Here is a 24529-nt window from a genome sequence, read left to right on the forward strand (position 1 = left end):
CACTTCCACGTTGTGGAAGGCTCAGCAAGAACTGAAGCAACAGATGGAGACAGATCTTCTGTTCATAGCCCCCAAAGGGGGCAGCTGTCCCTCCTGGCACAGACACCCAGTTCCCCTACTCACATACTAGGGCCATTTTCCTCTCTACCCTTTTCTGGGGTCAGCCCGGCTGGTTTATATTCTGCCAACCCCAGCCAGCTTCCACCCACATGCCACTCTGTGTGCACCTAGTGCCATTCTCAACCCCAGTCAGGAATGACATTGCCCTGAATGCCTAGAAACTAAGGGGCTGATTTTGCATCTTAGAACAAGAGTTTCAGGAAAGCACTAAAATAGTTTTGAGCTTGGACTGAGGAGTCAGATCTCCTGAGCAACCCAACTTAAAGTTTCTAAGTCTCCCTATCTATAAAAGGGGGGATAATGTCCCTATCTCCTGTATGGGATTGACTTGGGATACTTTAGACCAGCATTGTCCAACAGTAATGTAGTGCAAGCCACACATATAATTTAAATGTTCCAGGTACTGTATTTATAAAAGGAAACTGAAACGGGTGAAATCAACTTTAATAATCTGTTTAACACAGTATATCCAAAGTTTATAATTTCAGCATGTTATCAATAATGGAATGACAACTGGGGCACCTGGGTGGCTCAGTCAGTTAAGCATACAACTTTGGCTCAGGTCATGATCTTGCGGTTTGTGAGTTTGAGCCCTGCATTGGGCTCTGTGCTGACAGCTCGGAGCCTGGAGCCTGCTTCGGATTCTGTGCCTCCCTTTCTCTCTGCCCCTCCCCTGCTCACACTCTGTCATTCTCTCTCTCTCAAAAATAAACAAACATTAAAAAATTAAAAATAGTAGGATGACTAATTCTTTTCATTTATATTAAGTCTTTTAAAATCCAATGTATTAGTGTACCTCAGCATGCACTAGTCACATTTCTAAAGCTCGGTAGCTAGTGGCTATATTTTAGGCAGTGCTGGCCTCAGGAATTCATATAAAACACAGTACCTAGTTCATACTTTGCCAGTTAACAAATGTTGGCAAAATGATTGTAACTTACTTTAAACACATCAAAAATTGGGTGGTCAAACATTAGTACTGCCCGTTTGCATTCGTTGCCACAGGGGGAGAGGCCTCAGATCTGTTGTTTTGGTTTTTTTTTCTCTCTTTCAAAGGAATAAAGAGTTGACTTGAATGTTCTTGGCCAATTCCCTGGAAGTTGGCCCCTAGGTTTCGGAATGAGGTCAGTTTGGTGGTTTACGGTCGACTTTTCTTCTGGAGGTGGGAAAGGGGAAACTCAGCGTGCCTCCAGTGCTGCGTGCCTGTCTCTGTTTTTTGGCTCTCTTCTGTTTAATTATTTGAAGCTGGAGCAACTTGATTTTAAAACAAAACACATGGGCCGAGAGTAATTGGGAGGACGTTTGCTAGTGATGTAGTGCTGGAGGTATGTGCAGTTGAGGCCCCGGCCCCATTCTGCTTGCTTAGGTAGTGAGTGCTTTCCTTGACCTCACATTCAGTGGTTTTTTGTTTTTCGTTTTTGTTTTTTTCTGAAAATTCTTAAACCTTGTTTGGAAAGTCAGAGCAGAAAGTATTAGAGCAGGATTGTAAAGGAAGTTGTGAGTCTTCTTTAAATTCTGAGTTTTCTCTCTCTCTCTTCTTTGTGGAAGATCATTGGTTTCCAGTCTGTTTCTATGATCCGGGAAGGAAAATGGGTTTTCAAAGTGCAAGAGGAGAACTTCATGCAAAGAGGGGAATGTTGACCCGCCACTGAGTTTCTCTGTTCTACATCACTCCCGTTGCTGACACCAGCATGGGAATTTCTGTTCTATGGCCAGTTCTTATGTGAAGGCCATGTTGTCCTTGTTTTACCTCTTCAACTGCCGTTTGCCTGCTGGGGGCAGAGTATACGATGTCCTCCTCATCTCACATGTAATTCTAACCCAAGGGCCTCTACTTCCTGTCCCAGGGAGGAAAATGGGAATTTATCAGGACTGGTAAGAACATATACTACATTGGTGTTAATCTCCTCTCGGTTCAAGCTGTGTGCTTCTAAGCAAATGCAACTCTGTATGCCCCATTTTTCTCTTAAAAGGGGGTTAGTAACAGTGCCTATTCCAAAATAAAATTGCTGTGAAGCTTAAAGAGACACTACATACAAAGCAGTAAGCACAGTGCCTGGCAAGTAATAAGAAATGAATGTTAGTGATTAGCAGGGCCCTCAGCAGTAACATGTCCACCCCAGAGGAACGGCTGACCGTGATGTTCTCTGCCACGACATCCCACCCGTTGCTTACAGTAACTGTGATTAAATGCCACATCAGGAAGATGATTGAACATTTGTCCACGAAGAGCTTTAGTGTAGGGCATGCATTTCGCCGGGACGAGTTTCACATCAATAGGTGTGAAGTCAAGCACTCTGTGATGTCTAGGTCTGATGGGATGCTGTGTATGCACTCATCACTTGTTACCCTGTTGTGCCTAGGACCTATAAATAGGAAAGTAGCGTGCTGAATTGCCTTATTTTTGTACTACAGAGTCCCAGGTATCTTTGAGTCATTTCGGGGACTGGTACATTTGTTGTTTTCCATCAAAAACAGAAAGCGACATAGCACTCCAACCAGGGCCGTAGAGGGGACCTTAGTTTTCTTTTGGGAGGTTCAGAACAACAGCTCTTTCTAAACCCTTTTCAAACCTATAAGAACAAAAGAAAGGGGTCCTCAGTTTTTGCCAAATCAAGGACTTGCTGAAGCTTTTGCGCATGGAGGCTCAGAAGGTATTACATGCTGTCTCACTGCAGAATCAGATAATTGGCGGGAGATTTGGGAAGTTCTTCTAAAAACACAACCAGATTTTCAGGGCAGTCAGCCGTCTGTTTTTTCAGTCCTGCGTTTCCCCTCTGCTCCTTCTGTTTTCCCCCAGCCCCTCTTGGATCCATTAGCCGATGCCCTCAAAGCGTCAGCGACCCCCACGCTTCCCTGCTGCGAATGATGACCTCGCCAGGTGGACAGCTCTCAGATTTCCCCTAAACTGCAAAGAATAACCACCCTCACTCACTCTTGTCTTCTCTGCGCACTCTCTCGGTGGACAGCTTTCCTGACATTTAACTTAATCAAGATGTTAGTAAAATAAACAGTGTGCTGCTGTCATCGGATTGAAACTGCTCATTAACCTGCCCACTCTCTTTTCACTTCAGTGTTTGGGAAGGAAATTCACTCAGAGTTGCTATTGATAATGAAGATGAGGAATAAGATGTGTTTTCCCTCATGCTCCGTTACACCCAGTTCTGACTGCCGAGCTCTTAGTGGGCAGACGGCCCTGTACAATGTGTCCTCAAACATGTGACACCCTGATTACAAGACATGCTGCTGGGATGCCTGGGTGGCTCAATTGGTTAAGCGTCTGACTTCGGCTCAGGTCATGATCTCACAGTTCGTGAGTTTGAGCCCCGCGTCGGGCTCTGTGCTGACAGCTCAGAGCTTGGAGCCTGCTTCAGCTTCTATGTCTCCCTCTCTCTGCCCCTCCCCCTGCTCATGCTCTGTCTCTCTCTCAAAAATAAATAATGAAAACATTAAAAAAAATTTTAATTAATTAAAAAAAAAAGACCTATTTTAGTTAGGTAAAATCAAGAGGGGAAAAAACTGGGATGCCACGGATTTCAAGATCTGTCCCAATTTCAGACATGTTAAAATGGGGGGGGGGAGAATGTGTATCTTAGAGCAGAGGGAATACAGTGACAACTAACTAAAATGGAAAATCCGTCTGTTACTATTTGCTCCCCCTCCCTCCCTGGCGGGCAGCGCTGGGGGTGTGTGGTTTGTGCTTCACGGTGCCTGTGCACGTATGGCACAGAGTTGAGAGCAGGCCAAGTTGTGGAAGGCCTCTCAGCTGCAATGTAAATCATTTAACTTTCTGAAAAATGGAAGCATCCAGGACTTTTCTTTGGGTCACATTGAACCTGGTAGGATTCTTGTTACTTTCTGAAGACGTGGTAAAGAGTATGTTGAGGGGCATCCTGGGCTTCTGCATGCCCTCTGGGACCTGGCCCATTTCTGACGGCATGACGGCATAGACAGAGTCACCAGCTTTTTTACATTCATGTCCCTGGTCGTCCGTTTTTTTAGTGAACATTTGGCTTGGACGGACGGGGGTAGGTACTGTTTCCTCTCCTACCCTAAAAGGCAGCATTAAACATTATTAATGACTCTGATTTTGCTCAAGGTTCTGCCTAATTATTATTCATAATTTCAGTGAGTTCTAAGCACTGACATGTCCCCACCCTGTCTTTTAAAAATGTTTGAGGGGCGCCTGGGTGGCGCAGTCAGTTAAGCGTCCGACTTCAGCCAGGTCATGGTCTTGCGGTCTGTGAGTTCGAGCCCCGCGTCAGGCTCTGGGCTGATGGCTCAGAGCCTGGAGCCTGTTTCCGATTCTGTGTCTCCCTCTCTCTCTGCCCCTCCCCCGTTCATGCTCTGTCTCTCTCTGTCCCAAAAATAAATAAACGTTGAAAAAAAAATTAAAAAAAAAATGTTTGAGAAGTTTTTTCCCCACTTTGAGATATAATTAACAAATAAAATTATAAGATATTTAAAGAGTACAATGTGATGATTCAGTGTACATTGTGAAAGAATTCCCTAGCCTTGAGTTAACACTTCCATCACCTCATGTAGTTACCTTCCTGTGTGTGGGACATCATTTCCATTTTCTTAGCAAGGTTCAACTTTAGTGTTACCGACTACAGTCACCATGCTTACGTTAGATCCTCAGACCTTATTTATCTTACAACTTACACCCTTTACTACACCCTTGGCCACTACTTTTTTTACTGTTTCTATGGGTTCAACTTACTTATTTATAATTATTATTCTTAATGTTTTATTTACTTATTTAGAGAGAGTGTGCAAGCAAGTGCAAGTGGGAGAGGGGGAGAGAGAATCCTAGCAGGCTCCCTGCTGTCAGCATAGAGCCTCATGCAGGGCTCAGTCCCACTAACCGTGAGGTCATGACGTGAGCCGCAGTCAACAGTCAGATACTTAACCAACTGAGCCACCCAGGCACCTCTCAACTTATTTATTTAGATTCCACGTGTAAGTGATATTGCATGGTATTTATCTTTTCTGTCTGGCTTATTTTATTTTGCATGGTGCCCTGCAGGTTGTTGCAAATGACAAGATTTCCTTCCTGTCTAAGGTTGAATAATATTCCATTGCAAATGTATACCACATTTTCTTTACCCAAGCCTTCTTAATGCTGTAATAGCTTTAATCAAGGTGATTATGGTGTTTCTTTTTCCATAAAAGGCTATTACTCAGATTTTAGGCAGGGCTATTTCTCAGCCAGGTAAGGTGATAAAAGAATTGGTTGAAAACTTTATTTATATTTGTATTAGTAAAAACATGGCATCTACCCTTATACTTAACGCTTTCTTTCTTTCTTTCTTTCTTTCAGTTTTTGGGAATAGCATTTCTTGGAATTGGACTGTGGGCGTGGAATGAAAAAGTAAGTTGAATATCATGAAAATGCACACATATTGGTCGTTAGAGGCTGCACTTTGCCTTACATGTTGTCTCCTTTCCTCTTTGACAGCTGCAGAGTATAAAGAAACGTGGTTCTTTAATGAAAGAAAGTGTTCTTAGAAGATAGTGTCATATTTCAAAGGCTCTTCAGAAATGAAGGCTAAATCAGTCATCTTATCAAAATAATTACAAACGTAACAATACATGTGCATAACATCAGTTAGCAGGAGATGTGCGTTCTTGTGGAACGTTTCCTCCCTCTGGCACAAGAATTTCAGTAATGCTTATAAATACCACTAAACCACCTGCAGCCTTCTCTCTTTCTCTTTTAACCCTTTGGAAGATTACTCAAGCCGTAAAAGATGGTTTTTCTTTTTAGCGTGAGCATTATGTAATAAGCTGTTATTAGCATGTTGTATGAAGGAAGCTGGATAAAATTCATGTTTGAATATCAGATAAACTTAACGTTAATAAGAATGTGAATACTTGTCTGCTGATTGAAAGTATTTAGTAATGTTCGAAATTTAAATACAATATAGTAAAAGGAAATATCTGGAAGTACAGAGTGACATATTGTAGGCTACGGTGAAGATACAATGTTCTCGGCAGTTTATGCTCTAAGCAACACTCTTATGACCCGACCTCTCTGTGTCCACTCCTCTGCCTTACTTCCCATCAGCACCTTTTAATTATTTCTTTACAAATTCTACTGAGGCCAAGCACTGGAATTCAGAAATTAACGTGAGCTTTTTTTCTTCCTTCTTTGGAAGTGAAATCGTTGGCAGCGTTTTATCACCCACCTTGTGAGAGTGAGGGAGTGTATGGATCAGTGAAAGCTTGTAAACAGAGTTTAGCTTAAGTTTTCCCAGAAGACCAGTCTGTTATCTCTTTGGTATTTCATCCTTTGAGCTTGACCACAGCCTGAAGCCAAGAGTTTCTGTGAGATGTTCTGTGTATTAGGAGAGGAAAAACTAAGAAAGTCCAGCCATCAAAAGCCCCTCGGATGCCAGTAGGAATTTCTATAAGTAAAAAAAGGAAAAAAAAATGTTCAGATAGACCGCATCAAATAAAACTCATATTCTGAGTTTTGAAAGTGAACCATCCTTTGTTTATTTGCAGACTACTCATACAGAATGTAAAATGTTTTACAGAAAGTGAACCACCTTCCAGCAACATCCTGAGGCAGGCCAGTGATGAAGGGAGACAAATTAAGTTCCCAGAACAGACATTTTCTCTCTAGAAACTTTTATGTTGAATACATGTCTTCTGCCTGGTCCCCTCGTAGGTTTGTAGGTTTGTATTGGTGGAATCTCAGAAATGTTACTTTTGAAGCCTTCTGATTGGTTAATGCCAGATAACACAGCTTTTTATAACTCTCCTTTAATAAGAGTCCATTTCTATCTGATTTGAAAAGATGTTGGAAGGCATTAAATGAACTAATTGTCTGTTGTGGCAATAAACAGACCATTGGTAATTTGGGAGGTTTTTTATCCACTTTGTGAAATATAATTACCTTTTTGTTTCATCAGTTACCCCAAATGTCTCTTCTCTGATAAAATGACAAAATTCTAAAGCTGGCAGTGTCACACAAATATCAGAGCAAGGGAGCGACACAGCCTTTGGGTAGGGTTGAAATAGCAGTCCCTTCTTTGTCAAAGCCACTACCAGTGAATGGAAAGTTTCTCTGGAGAGCTGAAGTTACTTGGCCAGCCAGCCAGCCAGCTACTATGTAGCAGAACTTCACCAGCTGGGAATAAATGGAGGTAGCAGAGGGTAAAGGACTCATAGCAACCCTCTCTAGTGAACTTCGGCCACATGTCTGGCCCCTGGGCGTGGGGACACAGCAGTGAATGATGTGTAGTCCCTGCGCTGTGGAGCTTGCATTCTTGTGGGGCCCTGACAATAAGCAGTTAACTGGCTGAGGACTTCTTCCTACCACCTTGGGTGCTACCTACCCCGACGCTGGCCGCCTTGGGTGCTACCTACCCCGATGCTGACCACCAAGGTCTCTCGAACTGCAGTGGACCCATACTGGTCTCCTTAATTCCTCAAGGGACTTCTTGAAGATGTATGTCAGATAATTTCACTTCTCTACTCCAGCCAGCTGATTTTCCATAGCTCGCTGCAAAACATAGAGTTGATACAATCCCCGTTGGGCCCTTGCCCCAGCACTGAGGCCTTTTTGTTGCCTGATGGCATCTGTGCCTCTGCCTTCACTGGCCCTGATGTAGACACTGTCCCCTCAGGAGTTTCAAGGGACCCCGAGTGCTCTTTGCCTAGCTATCACCAAGCTCTGATCCAAGTCCGGCTCAAATCACCTTCCTGTGGAACTTACCTGACCTTTCGCCTCCCTACTATGGACCTGTTTCCCCACACCCGTGTCCATGTGACATTCTGTCTGTCTCACTTCATCCTTTCCTGTCTCCTGTCATCAGACCTTTCATGACATGTCCTCACCGTCTTGAATTGTGCCTGACACGGACAGACTCTGGGGAAATATATTTTCCAAGAAGTAAATTCGAGAAGAGGGGTGAACAATAAATCAAGGTCTCAAAGAAGGTACAGTGGGGTTGGAAGGGGACACATAGGGAAGAAACCCACCTGGGGGGAAGTGGCAGGAAGGAGGGACAGGTAGGGTTGCAGTCTTGCCCATGGTCGTCTGCAGGCTCTGTTCTTCCCCTTAGCCTTCACACCCCCACTTCTGGGTTACCTGAGGAGACTGGATTCAGGGTGAGCACTAAGCAGGCCCCTGCACTGCCACCATCAGAGCACGCCTAACATGAGGCCGTGGAACCCAAGGTGATCCAACGGGTGGTCGCCAGGCCACACTACCAAGCTGCCCCTCCTGCTGAGCTTCCTGTCCCCACAACCCCCTCCCTCTGACCCTGTCTTCCCACAACCCCCTCCCACTGACTCCATTCCCATTTTACTCCTCCCCCCGCCAAACCCGCCTTTGTTCAAGTACTGGTGAGTGCTATCGAGAAACCTAAGGTATCGTTAGAGAGTGGTGAGAGAAGGGGTCTCTTTTAGAAAAGGATGGTTGGGAATGGTGTCCCTGTGGAGGTGGCATTGGAGCAGAGACCCGAAGAAAGTGGGCAGGGTCTGCAGGGCACTGGGGGAATAGCATTCCAGGCAGAGCGAATAGCAGGTGTGGTGGTCCTGAGTCAGGGACTTGGGGTTCCAGGGAACAAGAAGGAGGTCAGTAGGACTGGAAGGGAGAGAGCAAGGGCAAGAAGAAGATGTGGCAAGAGGGGCAGGCAGAGAGGTTAGAGCAGGCAGGGTCCTGCAGAAGTTTGGATGAGAGGAAGTCACCAGAGCATTCCGAAGTTTGATAAGGGAGTGTCCTGATTTGGATTTTTTTTTTTCTTTTTTCTTTTTTCTTTTTTAAGTGTCTGGCTTTTGTTTTAAGATTGCTCTGGTTCCTATGTGGAATAAGAGCACAGCTTTGAGGCTAAACAGACCGGAGTTCAAATACTGGTTCCTCCATTTACCATCGGTGTGACTTTGGGCAACTGTGTTAACTTCTCTGAGATGTCCTTTCCTCATTTGTGCATTGAGGACAGTAACCACCTCATAGGCTTGTTTTGAGGACTAAATGAGATGGTCCCCAAGAAGTGCCTGGTATAAAGTAAATGCTCCTTGTATATAGGGCTGCCTCCCTTGGACGCATGACTATAGCATGGGGAGGAGCAGAATGGTGGCGTTGGAAGCTACCTCAAATTTTAGGAGAGTTCAGGCTTTGATCTATGGAGCAAAGAATTGGTTTTGTTTGGGGGTCTCTTAAGGAAGATATGATCTGCATTGATCACCTTGGTGACTGCAAAAGCTTCTCTATCAAAACACCTTGGGGGGCGCCTGGGTGGCGCAGTCGGTTGAGCGTCCGACTTCAGCCAGGTCACGATCTCACTGTTCGGGAGTTCGAGCCCCGCGTCAGGCTCTGGGCTGATGGCTCGGAGCCTGGAGCCTGTTTCCGATTCTGTGTCTCCCTCTCTCTCTGCCCCTCCCCCGTTCATGCTCTGTCTCTCTCTGTCCCAAAAATAAATAAACATTAAAAAAAAACAAAACAAAACAAAACAAAAAAAAAACCACCTTGGGTTAACTTCTCACCTCTGATGGGATGAAATTTTGAGGTGAACCACAGTTGGCCAAGGGTGGTGGGTAGCATGCACCTGCTGGGCTGAAAACACCAGCCCATGAATCAGTGAGCTCCCCCCAGTAGGGATGTAGAATTGGTAAATCTCCAAACTGGGTCGGTCCCAGCTAGAAGGACCAGATTTCCACTGGAAGGATGAGATTTCTTTAACAGACAAGGCTTTACACATTTTTACACATTTTTAGTGACAAAAATTATTACCCCCTTGTGCATACATAATACCAGGCCGAGCCTTAAACCTAGGGCTAATATTACCATTGAATATTAGACATAATAATGAAATAATCCATTTTATCTGAATTCCAAATTGACTGTGCAAAGGATAATTGTGTCTCCAGGGGAAACTGGTTTATGTGCAGGTTTTCAGAAATCATAGAATCTGCTGTTTAGAAGGAACATTAACAATTATGTAGCATGAATCACCTCTGTAATAGGCTTGGCAACATCCAGCCATAATCAACTTACTTTTTCAGATAGCATTTATTGAGCACATAGCATGGGATTGGGTTCGTACTGGACTCAGGATATAACTCCTCAGAGAATTTACAGTCTAGGAAAGATACACACACACACACACACACACACACACTACTATACAATATATAACATTGTAATATATGCTAATTTGGGGTGTATATAAATTTAGCAATTTCTGTGCCAAAATACTCACCACTTCTGTCTCTTTGGGTTACTTTTACTGTTGGAAAGACCTTCCTTCTACAAAAGTCGAATCCTGTCTTACTAGTTTTTACTCCTTGATTATGGATCTACCCTGTTGGATCCCACAGAGCAAGTCCTTCTACATGTTGGCCCTTAAGGCATTCAAGGTGGAGGCCTGGTTCCTTATGCGTTTTGAGCTAAATACCTGCTTCTTTTTGTGGGTGAGGAGTCCCTTCACCATCTTGGTTGTGATCCCCTGACCTCTCTCTAGTGTGTCCTCTGTACCGTTGAGAAGGTGCTTTAGGGGCCATAGGAGGTGTGGCTGGATTAAGTCCCTTTTCTCATCTGTTGTCAGTGCAGTTTGAGATCCTGCTGTTGATCACTGGGAGTCCCAAGTTGGTCTCAGATCCAGCTAAGTTCACCCTGTTCACCTCATGTCTGGCTGATTTTCAGAATCAAATACATTTACCCAGCTGTCATCCAGCACATTCCCCATTCCATTGATGTTGGTTTTAGCTGTACATTTGGATCAAGCTTCTCCCTCAATTCTTTCTTCTAACTCAGGCTTTCCTTTAGGTCCTTGCCCCCCAGTGCCATCTCAGGGAAATTCTGATTTAGTAGGTCTGGGGTAGACACTGGGGTGCTCTATTTTCACAAGCCTCCTAGATTGTTCTGATTGCAGTCAAGTTTACTTATCACTGATAAAAGCCACTTCTATGTTGAGCAGGCCAAGACAGAACCCAATGACATGTTATGGAAATTTCCTTTGGGGTTGACACTCATTCACTTATATGTGCCCTTGGGCATCATCAGTCAAGCAATTTCTAATCCATCTACTTGTCATTACATCAGGCTGTTTTTCTGTTTGTTGTTTTTGTAGATAGACTGTATCCTTCACTTTATCTCTGATTAACCAGCCTAGGGACTTAGTTGAACCTAGTACTTTCTTACTGGACCCATACTGGGTCCTGGAGCACATTATTTTCTCATCCAGGAATTCATAAACCCTGTCAGTAGAGCAAGTACTAAGGCATGGTTTATCATTTCCCCCTTCTAGAAATGGTTTTCTTACTTGGCTTCCAAGATATCCCACACTTCAGTTTTTCTACTTCATAGGCAATGCTTTCTCATACTTTGCTAATTCTGGCTCACCTCTCTGACCTCTAAATTTTGGAGTGCCCCAGGCTCGGTCCCAAGACCTCTTTCTCTGTCTTCACTCAGGCTCTAGGAGATCTCCTCCAAGTGTGGGACTTCAAACACCATCTGTCACTGATGATTGCCAAACTTAGATCTCTGATCTGGACATCATCTGAACTCCAGACTTGTATAGCCAATAGCTTACCCAACATCTCCACTTAAATGTCCAGGGGCTTCTGAAACTTAATCCAAAACGCAACTCTTGATTCCCCTTCCCAAATCTGCTCTTCCCAATTGCAATAAATGACAACTTTCTCTTTCTACTTGCTTGGGTGATTCTTCACACTCTTCCTTCTTTTCTTCTCATACCACATTCAGTCCATTAGCAAACACTGTTGGCTCTACTGGAGAATATACGGAGAATCTCATGTCTTCTTTCCACCTCCACTTTTATACCCTGATCTAAGCTGCTACCACATCCACAGTTATTTCCCTGCCCCTACTCTTGTCTCCCTACTCCTATCCCAGGTCCATCTCCATGAAGCATCCAGAGCGATCCTTTTAAAATATAATATAGAATGGCTTGTATCAAAAAGACAAGAAATAACAAGTGTTGGTGAGGATGTAGAGAAAAGGGAACCCTCGTGCCTTGTTGTTGGGAATGTAAATTGATGCAGCCACTGTGGAAAACACCTATGAAGCTTCCTCAACAAATAAAAAATAGAAATACTAGATGACCTAGCAATTCTACTTCTGGGTATTTATCCCAAGAAAACAGAAACACTAATTTAAAAAGATATATATGCCCCTATGTTCATTGCAATATTATTTACAATATCAAGAATATGGAAGCTAGACCTAGGTGTCCATTGATAGATGATAGGATAAAGAAGATTTGTGGTATGTCTATATATAATGGAACATTACTCAACTGTAAAAAAAGAAAATGAAATCTCACCATTTGTGACATGGATGAACCTAGAGGGTATCATGTTAAGTGAAGTAAGTCAGAGAGAGAAAGACAAATACCATATGATTTCACTTATGTGTGGAACCTAAAAAAATAAAAGACTCCCAAATACATAGAACAAACTGGTGGTTAGAGGTGGGGGGGAGGGGCGCAGAGAAGTTAGAGAATAAGTGAAATAGGTGAAGGGGAGTAAGATGCACAGACTTCCAATTGTAAAATAAGTTACAGGGATGAAAAGTAGAACATGGGGAATATTGTGAGTAATATTGTAATAACTTTGTATGATGACAGATGGTAACTAGACTGTTTTGGTGATTATTTCATAATGTATATAGATGATGAATCACTATGTTGTATACCTGAAATTAATATTTTATGTCAACTGTACTTAATTTTAAAAAAATGTAAGTCAGATCCTGTCACTTCTTTGCTCCAAACCTTCCAATGAGCGTATCATCACTCTCTGAGCCGTATATGGTGCCCCCCTTACTTCTGGGACCTTCCCTGCTGCGCTGTAGCCCCCACTGACCATATTGCTGTTTCTCCAAAATCTCAAACATAACTCCCCCACCCCAGCCAGGGCCTTTGCACTTGTTCTCCCCTACCTGGTATGCTGTCCCCAAGAGTTCCACTTTGGCATGTTCCTTACTTTCTGATCTCTGTCCACAGGCCTTCCTGACCTATTTAGAGTAGCTACTCTCCCTCTTCCCTGGATTTTTCTCCTACCTATTTCTATAGGTTTTACCACTTTCATGCCAGCAAGTGTTTTGATCACACACTCCACTAAAAAAACAGCTTTGTGAGGGCAAAGACTTTTGTTTCCTGCTTCACTCCAATACCTAGAACATTGACTGGCATAGAGCTGGTGTTCAAAAAATATTGCTTATAAAAGAATGAATGAGCAAATGAACGAAGCAAGCATTCTTTTAAATCGTAACACCAGTAGGGTTGTTAACGCAAGTCTAAAGTTGCCCCAGATCTCTCATAAGCATGTAGTGTTGACGGGTCTTACAGCATAAAAGCAAGTAGAATTACCTATGGTTCTGTCTGATTTGATAATGGTACAGTGTTACAAACAACAATAAATCCATTAATTCTAGATGTCGGGAAAGAAAATAAACGTTCATTTCTGGCATGAAAATAGGAATCTATATATGATTGCCCCGTTTCGTGGAAAAATGAGGGGTACCTTTCCTTTTCCATTTTGCTCCCGGTGTGTGCTTCTCACTTAGTGTTCAGGTGGGGGCGAGAGGTGGAGGGATACATCACTAGTGGTCGCAAGGGGGACGCTGCAGCAGAGTTGTCCAGGGCCAGGCAGAGGCTCAGCTTCTTGGAGTAGGAAGAGTGTCGGTCCCTGGCCTTCAGTCAAGGCCCCCGTGGCTGCCTGTGTCCCCCCAGCACAGGCGCTGGCCAGCCGGGCAGAGGGTGCAGCCTGAGCTCGTGGGACCTGAAAACCTCTTGCGGGCAGGAGCCTGTCTTCTTTCCCCTTTTATGCTCCATTCTGGCTGCGTGCCTCCTACACCACATGTGCCCAGAACGTATTGGTGAGCAAATGAATGAGAACACTCAGAGGACCCTTACATACTGCACCGGACAAAGTAGCTCTTCATGAAGGGGTTTTGTTTTCACTTCCATGACCTGTGGATCCCTAGGGTTAAACTTTGAGAGCTTTCAGAGGTGGGTAAGCTGAGGCCCAGAGAGGTTACACTGGAAGTCTGTGGCTCCCCCCGCCCCCCCCCCCCCCCCACCGTCTTCCCTCTCCCTCCATTGCGCTAACCTGCCTGGGCTCTGCAGCAAGCATCCTGGAGGGAAAGTTGGTGGCAGTCCTGACCTAGTAGGGGAATGGGAATTAGAACATCTCAGGCCTGGACTGCTTTTCTCTCTGGCTTTCCTGCGGGATGGACAAGAAGGATTCTTTTTCCTGGAGGCTTTCCCCTGACCACTGTTTCACTGTAAGTCTCCCTTTAGAACCTTCCAGTTACTTCATGTCGTAGTCATTGACATGATTGTTTTCCGAGACTCACCTTGGAAAAACTGCCTCCATTTTCCTGGGAAAGAAAATCTGAGACCAGGAGATTCAGTGATTCAGGCAGTTCATAGCAGTGGCGGTCAAGTTTCCATAGCCAGAGGGAGGCAGTAGGTGTAGGTGGTTCCCCAGATAACTGGAACAGAAAAATGCCTGCTTTGGCTTCAAAACTACTTTAAGGAGACATTTCTGAGGTGCTGAAAATACTTCTTTGGAGATAGCATTTTATTGACCGAAATGTAGTAAATTTGTCTGCCTCTCTCTGTGTTATCCAAGAAATCCTCTCAAGTTCTCTGTTGTAGCCAAAAATCTGAAAGCCAGACAGCTCTTTCTCAGTACCTGGAAAGTTAGCATGTGAGCTGATGTGTTGTCACCAGCATGTTCAACAAACACATGAAATATATTGACACCTGTTTTCTTTTTGTGTATCTGTGTAAACTCTTTTTCAGAGGGATTTCTCAGGAATGAAAATTCAGGTGGGTCAACAATCCTGTGACTTTGGTGTTCACTCTCAGATACCATAGCTCTACTCTCTTCTTGAGGCACAAGTCCAAGCCCGGATGGGCTGGATGGTAATCAAATCTCCGAACCTAACTCTGTGTTACAACGTTCTTGCTCTCCCAGCCCCATCTGCCTTGGGCCCCTGAAGGAGGAGAGCAGGGTGAGGCCTTTGCCCCCTGCTTCCTGTTGTCACCCTTCCCCAGCTCACCAGATGCTCCTCTGCCCACTTCCTGCCAGAGCTGAAGTGGGAGTGGAGCTTTGCTCTTGGGACCTGGCAGATGGTGAAGGGGATGATATCTTGGTCTTTTTGAGGCTTCCCTGCTGAGTCCCTCTGTCTAGTGGTTCCCTTGAGTTTGGTGGATTTCTCTATTCTTGGCGGCTGCCTGGTTCCCCTGCTCAGACCTGGCCATCTTCCTCAACCAGTGCTCCTCTGCACTCTGCCTTTTGAGGTTTCCTGTTCTCCCCCCAGGTTTCCTGTTCTCACCCCAAGCTGCCTCTCCCTGGACACACTCATCTGGGGGTGAGGCCAATGCCACCAGAACAGCACTGGCCTGCCCTAAGCCTTCCTCTCTCTCTAGATTTCCAGGGCGGGAGTCAGAGCCAAGCTCACAGGCTCCTTCCTGGGCAGTCTGACCCTAATCACTGTGTCTCAGAGCACACCCCCCACCCCACCCCTCCCAGTGGTCCCCTTGAAACTCCTCACTAGGTTTAAGGTAAAAAGCAAGCTGCCGGGGAGAGGTGTTGCCCAGCACAGTAACCACTTTCTCTAGAGAAGTGGGAATTTCTCACTCTCTTCTCCCTTAAGCCACTTTATATCCACTTGATTTCTGTGGGGTGCGCAAGAGAAAGTTCTTCTTTGCCTGTGGGGTGTGTGGGGGATGGGAGGCGGGGGGGGCGGGTCTTTGTCTCCTATTCATGTTGGTCTTCAGATAGTGATCAGGGAAGTCTAGGGAAAAAAACGTCATTCTAATATCACGTTACATCTTTTTCTTAAAATTTTAGAAACAGGTGTACTGTTTAGAAACAGTCGCATTGAGAATAAGAATCTTCTTGCTCATTGCTGCATGCTTTTTTCAGACGGTAGAGCATCATGGCGGTAGGCAGACAGACTGCTCTGGGGTCTGTTAGCCTGAACTCCGCGCCCTGCCCTACCACTTTCTTAATTGGATGGGCTGGCAGGTTACTCCGTCTCTGAGTCTGTTTCTTGCCATGGACACTGGTCCTACCTAGGTTTATTGTGAGGGTGAAGTAATCCAGGGAGCCCCATGCCCGGCACACAGTGTGCTCAGTAGTGCAGATCCCCACAGAGCCTACCAGCTGCCTCCTTAACACCCGCGTGCTGCCCAAGGAGTGAGCTTTATAAGTGCACAAATGACCTGGACCTCCCTCTGCTCACCCCACCGACCTGTTAGTCTCCTCTCACCACCTGTTCCATTCACACGTAGACCCCTCGGTGAGCCAGACCCTGTCACTTTGTCTCTACACTTGCTGACATCACCTGCCCCTCCCCGTTGTGTTCCCATAATACCCACTGCAGACACTTCTGTCCAACACACTACTTCCCTGTCTCCCCTCTAGACTTGCTCCTGGGGGTGTCACTATGCCTTCACTCGGACTACCCCTGACAAACGCAGTACTTGTCGCCTCTCAGGTGATCCCCAGGAAGGTCTTTACTCAATAACTGAGTTGTATCTCTGGAGCCCTCGAATACACTGATTACGTGCCACTAGGCTAGACTTTGCTTTCGTCTTTTTCACTTTAGTTTTGGGGTCACCGTGATCAGAGCCTCTGTTACATATTTCAGTTTAAACCTTATACTTAGGGCTGTTTCTGGGTACGTATTCCATCATCAGAACATGCATGTGAAAATATCTGGGCAGTGGCCTGGGAACATGCTGGATTTCTGAAAAAGCTTTGTTTCCATGTTCAGAGAGGCAGCCCCTCACGCCGGGGGGGGGGGGGGGGCATTTCTGGCCTGTGAGTGGCACTAATGGATAGGACTTGGTACAGCTGGCTGCCCCCCCAGCTGCCTGGCTGCAGGATTTGATGGAGACCTGGAAGGTGATGGCCTCGCCTCCTCCTCTTCTCCGAAAGCAGGTCATGGCCATTTTTAATCTGTAAGAAGGGATCCTTAAATCTCATCAATGACCTTTGACAAGAAAAAAAAGGGAAACCACATGCCTTTAATGCGGCTGGTCTTTCTTTAACCCTGCATCTGTTGGCTAGACCCCGAGTTCCGCTGCCCCCACAACCTTACGTCTCCCCAGACCGCTCAGGCCCCAGTGAGCTCTTGTCTCTTCGCCTTTGAGTTCTCTCTCTGGACTCTTCTGCAGTTCTTTAGACAAATGGACGTTGGGGGGTTTGCAGAGTGGCTTTCCTCTGTAATATTTGGAGGGATCTCTGGTGAATGTTTAAGGAGCAGGTCTCCCTGCAGCCTTTGGTTTCAGCTGGGTCTTCCTGTGGCTGTTGTTTAAAGCTGCACCTCCTGCTCTTCAGGACCACCCCTCCCCCGGAACCTCATCTTCTTTAGAATGTCCTATCCCGCCTCCTTTCTCAAGTAGGGAAATGCTTCTCTCCTTTTTACTCTAGAACTGCTGCCAGTTCCACCCCAGTAGGGTCTGGTTTCTGGAGGGGTAGGTGAATCAGGACCCAGTCTCATAAATCTCAAAGGGGTCCATCTGGCCTGGCTGTGGGTGCACATTCCATGTGACTGTCTCTTTGTTTCTCATCCAGCAGTCGGAAGGAATGTGCTTGTATATGCCAAAGCAGAAGAGTCCCAGACCTTAGGGGCTTATTAATGCTATTTTTGCATTTCTTTTCTGTGTGGGTTGTGAGAGAAGAAACTGAAGCTTGCCAGGTGGTACACAGAGGACTCTCTGAGCTGGTGGTGGAAAAAAACCACAGACGCTCCTGAGGTTTATTGGTTTGAAACCCTTCTGGAGCTTTGTTTGCCTTTTCATTTCTGCACGTGCATAGAAACCTTTTCCAAGAAGAAATCGTTATCCTCAGAGCATATTCCTTTATTGCAGAACCCTGGTGAGAAGCTGCTTAAATTCCAGAGGTAGCTGAATGAATGAGGTGCTGATGAGGAGGAAGGAGAGCAGAGGGAAGGTGGGCTGATTTTTCACATTCTTACTGAGATATACGTGTTCATCAAACCACCGGATGATGCGATCCCACAGGGAGTAGGACATTGTTAAGTAGCTGGAAGATCACTCAGGAGTGGTGAATTTTTGACCACCAGGGCGCTCATCTGGCTGCTTGACAGCAGAAGCCTGCTTTCCCTGGTTCAGGGTGCCGCCATCATGGCAGCATGGCTGCTGACTGCTCCGTGTGCTCACCACTGTTGACTCATACTTCTCGCTGCTCTTTTCTCTGCTGCACCACTTCTGTGTACTCTTAGCTTCCACCCACTCATGGCTTCTGCCTACTCCTGGCTTTTGCTTACTCATGGCTTCTCTCTTCCGCCTTTACTCTGAGTGCCTTTAGGTGATTTCCCATTGCCCAACAAAGAAGATCTGATTGGCAAGTCAGTTACTGCCACCTCCATTAGGCATGATCATCAGATATGGTATGGCTTTCCTTAGAAAGGGTCAGGCACAGGGTCACCTGGGCTTCTTAGTTGAGTGTCTGACTTTGGCTCAGGTCATGATCTTACAGTTTGTGAGTTCGAGTCCCAGGTTAGGCTTGCTGCTGTCAGTGTGGAGCCTGCTTGGAATTCTCTCTCCCTATCTCTCTGACCCTCCCCTGCTTGCATGCTCTCTCTCAAAAATAAAATAAACATCTAAAAAAGGGCAGGGGAGGGGGGTCAGGTAAAGGAAGTACCGGAGCAAAACAGATTCCACTCCAGTGCAATTGGGTTAGATGCCTCTCCTATGTGCTTCTAAAGCATCAGATAGGTTCCTCGTGGTGTCATATAATAGTGATGATAATGAGGAAAGTGCTAAACATTCACTGGCTTCTTATTTTGTGCCAAGCTCTTAGCATAGTGTTTGGATTTATTTGAATTATTTCCTTCATCCTGAGGATGTGAGATACCATTTCACTGATGTGGAAATTGAGACTTGGGTTTGGTAACTTGTCCAAGATCACACAGATAGTAGGTTGTGGAACTAGGATTCAGGACAAGATATATCTGTATTATCGTGTCCTGTCCCTTTGCCCCTCATCTGGCCCTGTCCAGGCTACCCTCTTTCTGTGTTTCTGGATTCCAGGGGAAATTGTAGGTGGACAGGTGGGCGTGAGTACAGTGCAGGACAAATGCTCCCTGCCACACTCTAGAGCAGCCTAAGTGACTGGAATATCTGAGTCTCCCCTTTACCTTAGATAGAGGATGCATATTGATACATGTTTTTGTTGGCTCTCCAAATTTCTGTACGATATTGCCTTAGACATGTTCCATGAACTTGTCTTATTTCTTTTTAGGCACATATTGGTCTTCTTGCTAAGTTCTGAGAGATACTATCCAGTCCCTAGTAGATAATGGAAATCTTCTATTTTCACTGGAGGATCATCTCTTGAAGGCTCTGAATTGATATGCCAGGAGCTAAGCTAGTTGTCCAAAAGCCAATTTGTGGAATCGCTAATTTGCTGAATATATTTGTTTCTTTCAGCTTTTTTAATTGCCTGGTATTCATCTTGTCTTTAGAGCAGCACTTTACGTTATGGTCAATTTGTTTCTGCCTCTGCTGCTGCACCGGCTATAGGTCTGGAGTAGCTGAGGGCATCAGACTATAGATACAGAAATACATAGTATGAATATGAAGAACTCTTAAAATCCAGTGTTTATTAATATAATCTTAATGATTAATTAAGAATATATGTGTAGGATATCTCCCTATATTCTTGAGTCTGTAGTACTTGAATATATTCTTGTGGTCTGTAGTCTTGGTCTCAGGCTTTCTTATTCTGACTCTTTCTGTTTCTCTACTGCTACTGTTCAGAATTCCATTTTCATGTCAACCAAAACAAATGGGTAAAGGAATAAGTACATGTGGCTAATTGCTCTACTTCTCCTCCATTTTTCTTCATTTCATGATTCAGCTTCGTTGGAGGATATTTTCTGACTTGATGCATGAAGCCCGGTGCCCTTAACAGCTTTTGCTCCCAGGGCTGTGCCTGCAGGATTCTTATAGAAGTAAAAGAACTTACTAGTAAGTGGGATGCAAATACCAGGCTGTGTGTATGTACTTCTCACATAAGCAGCAGTGCTGGGGATGGAAGAGAGGAGCCAATGACATTTTGTATTTATTTTTTTCAATAAGTTTGAGTTCTTTTTTTTTTTTTATCTTTATTTTTGAGACAGAGCACAAGTGGGGGAAGGGGCAGAGAGAGAGGGGGACAGAAGATCTGAAGTGGGCTCGGTACTGACAGCAGCGAGCCTGATGTGGGGCTTGAATTCATGAACTGTAAGATCACGACCTGAGCCGATGGCACTCAGTCGACTGAGCCACCCAGGTGCGCAAATAAGTTTGAATTCTAAAAAGTTGATATTTAAGCTCAAGGGTTGAGCGTTCAGATTTACATGGAGAATTGGAATTTAAATTATGTAAGTATTGACCAAGACAAAGCACCTAAAAATTCCATGCAGAACTCATTTCATTAATGATGCTGAGTTGATAGCGAGTCAACATGAAGGAAGACTGTTTACGCTGGCTAAATTGCTGTGTTGACTGTAAATATCAGCCAGCTGAGTAAAGGAACCATATTAAGTCCAACGCTTACCTCTACTCTTTTCCGCTCCCCATCCCACCCCCCAAAACCTTTTTTCCCCTGCTAAAGTGTGAACTTCCGGTTTTGGAGGGGTGTGTGTGTATGTGTGTGTGTGTGTGTGTGTGTATGTGATGGACCTGTATATATGCACACATGTGGCATTAAAAGCACAATTTATTCAGCTGTTTTCAGGTTGTGCAGGTCCTCAAATGCAAACACAGACTCAAATAGAACCAGCTTGTGCAGTCAAGGGTGGGGTATTCTAAGGATTTGGGAGTGACTGGTAGAACTCATTGGCAGGCCAGGGATTATAATACTGACAGGATTTTCCCTCCCTACCCTTATTCTTTGTTTCTGCCTAAGCCTGGCTTTCTGTTTCTCACTGCAGATTGACTTTCTCCACGTGGTGGAAAACACAGTATATGTGGCTCCAGAATTTGGTATTTTACAACTTCAGCCACAGGAGGGAGACGCTTGTTGTAAATCCTAGTGTCAGAGGAAGGCAATTCAGTCTTCTCAACTGTCCTGGGGCAGTGGGGTCATGTGAGAATTGGCAGCTCTGAGGGGCACATGGAATGCATTTGGGGGAGAAGGAATCCTTACAAGAAGGGGAAAGTGTTGTTCCCCAAAGAAGAGGGTGGTGCCCACAGGTTCCCAGAAGACTAGGTATCTGCTGGTGTGGTTCTTGCACAGTCCTCAGGATTTACCACCAATCAGAATATCTATTTTAAATCACTTGGCAGACTTAACTGTAATCTTAGACCTTGTATTCCACCCCACCCCCCCCCCACCCCCGGCTTCTTGTCAATAACAAGCTTTGATTATAATTATTCTTCAGCAGGCATGTGCTAACACTTCTTACTCATTTGTCAGATTGAACTTAACAAAATTAAAAAGTCCAATGAGAGACCCCATCTTTAAGACAACAGAAGGCTGAACTATCAACTCCCCATCATTTTTGTAATCCAGAATCTTGTTGCCAGGATTACGTTCAGCTCTTCTTTAATCTGTGTAGTCCAGAAGCAGTAAGACTGCTTTTCAGTGAATATTTGGAAACACAGCACAGGTGAAGTACAGTCTTTTTTTTTTTTCATCTCTGTCTAGGTAAGTAGCCCTAATCCTGAGGAAAAGGAAGCTGGGCACTGGGCATTGACTTCCACACTTTGTGTTTTAAGATTGGAGTTAGTTTTCAACAGATAACGACCTGGGTGTATTCTGAATCCGTTAAAAATAAAGTTCTTGGTAGTCTTTTTCATGCTTTGCAGAATATTGTCTCCCACAAGCACTCAGTATCTGTCTCCAGCCCTGGCTTTTGCCGGAATTTAGGATTAAATGAGTAGAATCTGCAGGCCTGCTAGGCCCCCAAATGATTGTTGTTTCCATGGAAACAGTTGAGGGCCTCTCAATTAAAATTGCCCTCGTAGGCTGGACAGAGTAAGAGTATGAAAATAAGTTTGTCTGGGAAGCCAAATACTCCTCCTCCAAATGAAACCCAGAGAAGACAAATGATCCAGGAATCTACTGACAGTTGACATCATTTTTTTTTTCTTTTGGGGGTGTAGCTTTGTGTTTGAGACGCAGGTATGTGTGTTGGCTGGCTGGTGGCTTGGCCAGAGCTGCCCAGATAAATGCCCCTGTTGTCCATAACCTCTTTGTGTAGAGCCACAGATCACAGAAGAGTGTTTGGGAACAATTGGATCTTTGCTCAAACTTGAGTGTGAGTCACAAAAAGCCCATTAAAAATAGGTGAAATCATAGAATGGTATTAAAGTTGGGAGGAACCTAAAGGTCCTTGTGCCCTGTTTCCCATCCAATTTGGGAATCCATCCTAACACAACTGAACAGCAAGGTTCATAGTTTGGCTTCCCCATGAATGGAGAGCCTTCTCTGATCCATTGCTGGAGGGTATTAGAAAGCCCTCTTTTACAATCGTACTGACATCTCTTCCTGTCACTTCCACCTCTGCTGCCTCTTTTCGGTACCAAGTAAATTGAATCTACTTATCTCATAATTAACTCTTTAAATTTTAAGAGAATGTTATCTATATACCCTCCAAAGTCCTCTTTCCCCCTGGCTTATTAGCAGGTCTAAAACATTAAGACTTTAAGTATGGACACCTGTGTTCAGAGACATTCTAGGGGGAGAGGTTGATTTCCTTCTAACACTGGCCCCTCACCACTGGTGCTTGGATTTTGTGTGTCTTTTCTGGCAATTTTTTTCTTAGCATCATTTGTGCAGGTAGAGAGTTGATAACTATTTCTGTGTTTTCCTCTTCTCCCCTGCCTCCCCAGAGTAGTCACAGTTCAAAGCTTGGAAATATGAGAAACACAAGACTGGATCAAACCATTGGTCTAAGCAGTCTCATGAAGGGTGTGGTTGTGTTTGTGAGGTCACCTTAGAAGTTAGTGAATACACCCTACATTCCTAATTGCTTTCATAATCTCTCAACCCTTTATCTGTGACTTATTTAAACCTTTGGCCTTTCCTGTAAAGTTTAAATTGTACATTTTAAGAGTCCTGTATTTCTCATATCTGTCCTATTATTAATATCCTATTGTTCTTAAGTTAATGCCCCGTCTAAAAACAACAGCAACAACAATAAAAACAAACAAATTGTTTTTGTCCAAATGATCCTACAACCTTAAAATGGATGGAAACTTCAAAGTCCTAAACTTTGGTGTTAATTCATGCTGACTGGGAAGTGCTGGGAAGCAAATACGTGGCTTCCACTTGGTAGGCAAACACTGAAGTAGGCATTCTGTTTTGGTTCCAAAATATCAGTAGCTGCGTGACTTTCAGCAAGCTACCAAGCCTCTCTGGGTTTCATTTTCCTCAAGTATAGAATCAGATACATACTTTATGTTCTCTCAGGTTGTTGGCAGTGCTATGAAAACAAATTATTATAAGACTTCACAGCAAGCTATACTATGATATTCTGGGATATTTTGAGAGTTCAAAACAAATTTAATAAAATAAAATATTGATGATATTGGGTATTTAAGACTCCTATACATCCACAGTTTCAAAAAAACAGGTGTCTGCCTCTATAGGAATGAATAGTAAATATGTACCTTGCATTTTAGGGGGGAAAAAATCTCATAATTTCTAACATAGGGTCTGGGTGGTATGTGATGTGGTATCACAGCTGAGGGAGAAATGATTTCTGTAAAAAAGTTGCGTGTCCATAAAGAAATGAAATCACTCTGGGTTCCTTTGGAAGGAAGACAAAAGGGTGGAAAGTCTGGGAGTAACTTTTGACGTATGAATCCTTTGAATCTCAATTATTTATTTTTTAAATTTCTTGAGGGAGAGAATACATGTGGGGGGCAGGGAGAGGGGCAGAGGGAAAGAGGGAGAGAATCCCAAGCAGGCTCCATGCTCAGCTCAGAGCCCGATGTGGGGGCTTGATACCATGACCCTGGGATCATGACATGAGCCAGTATCAAGGCTGTTCTGTATACATAGGTCTGTGATGGGAACTCTCAACTGACTGAGCCACCCAGAGGCCCCTAAATCTCAGTTCTTAAAAAAAAAAAAAAAAAAAAAAAAAAAGGTATTAAGTTAAATACCCCTAATGAGTCAGTGTGAGATAGCCATCAGCACAGATCACCTAAGTGGGCTTTGGGGGATCGGAGCCGGGTAGGGTCTACTGTGAAGCTCGAGGGTGGATCCTGAGGCATGGTCCTTCCCTGGAAGACTTGCAGGGGCTTGTTGCTGGGGCTGGCCTGCTGTGGTAGCCTTCAGCATCTAGCTCCACACCCTGGTTCCTGAGAAATGCCACAGGCTTCAAGCAGGCCCTTGTCTGCCTTGGGGCTTCAAAAATGACTCCTCTTCCTGGGGGTTGGGAAGTGTGTTTCTC

General features: G+C 44.6%; 1 protein-coding gene across 2 annotated transcripts in view; it reads left to right on the forward strand.

The window, feature by feature from the left end:
* TSPAN5 (tetraspanin 5) overlaps window positions 1-24529 on the forward strand; it is a 175484-nt gene that overhangs the window by 136513 nt on the left and 14442 nt on the right. For both annotated transcript variants that reach the window (XM_043571959.1, XM_043571963.1), the window contains exon 2: window positions 5444-5494. In XM_043571959.1, coding sequence (XP_043427894.1) covers window positions 5444-5494 — 51 coding nt within the window. The remainder of the gene's footprint in view (window positions 1-5443; window positions 5495-24529) is intronic.

Source organism: Prionailurus bengalensis, chromosome B1, assembly GCF_016509475.1.
Source record: "Prionailurus bengalensis isolate Pbe53 chromosome B1, Fcat_Pben_1.1_paternal_pri, whole genome shotgun sequence".
Taxonomy (NCBI): Eukaryota; Metazoa; Chordata; class Mammalia; order Carnivora; family Felidae; genus Prionailurus; species Prionailurus bengalensis.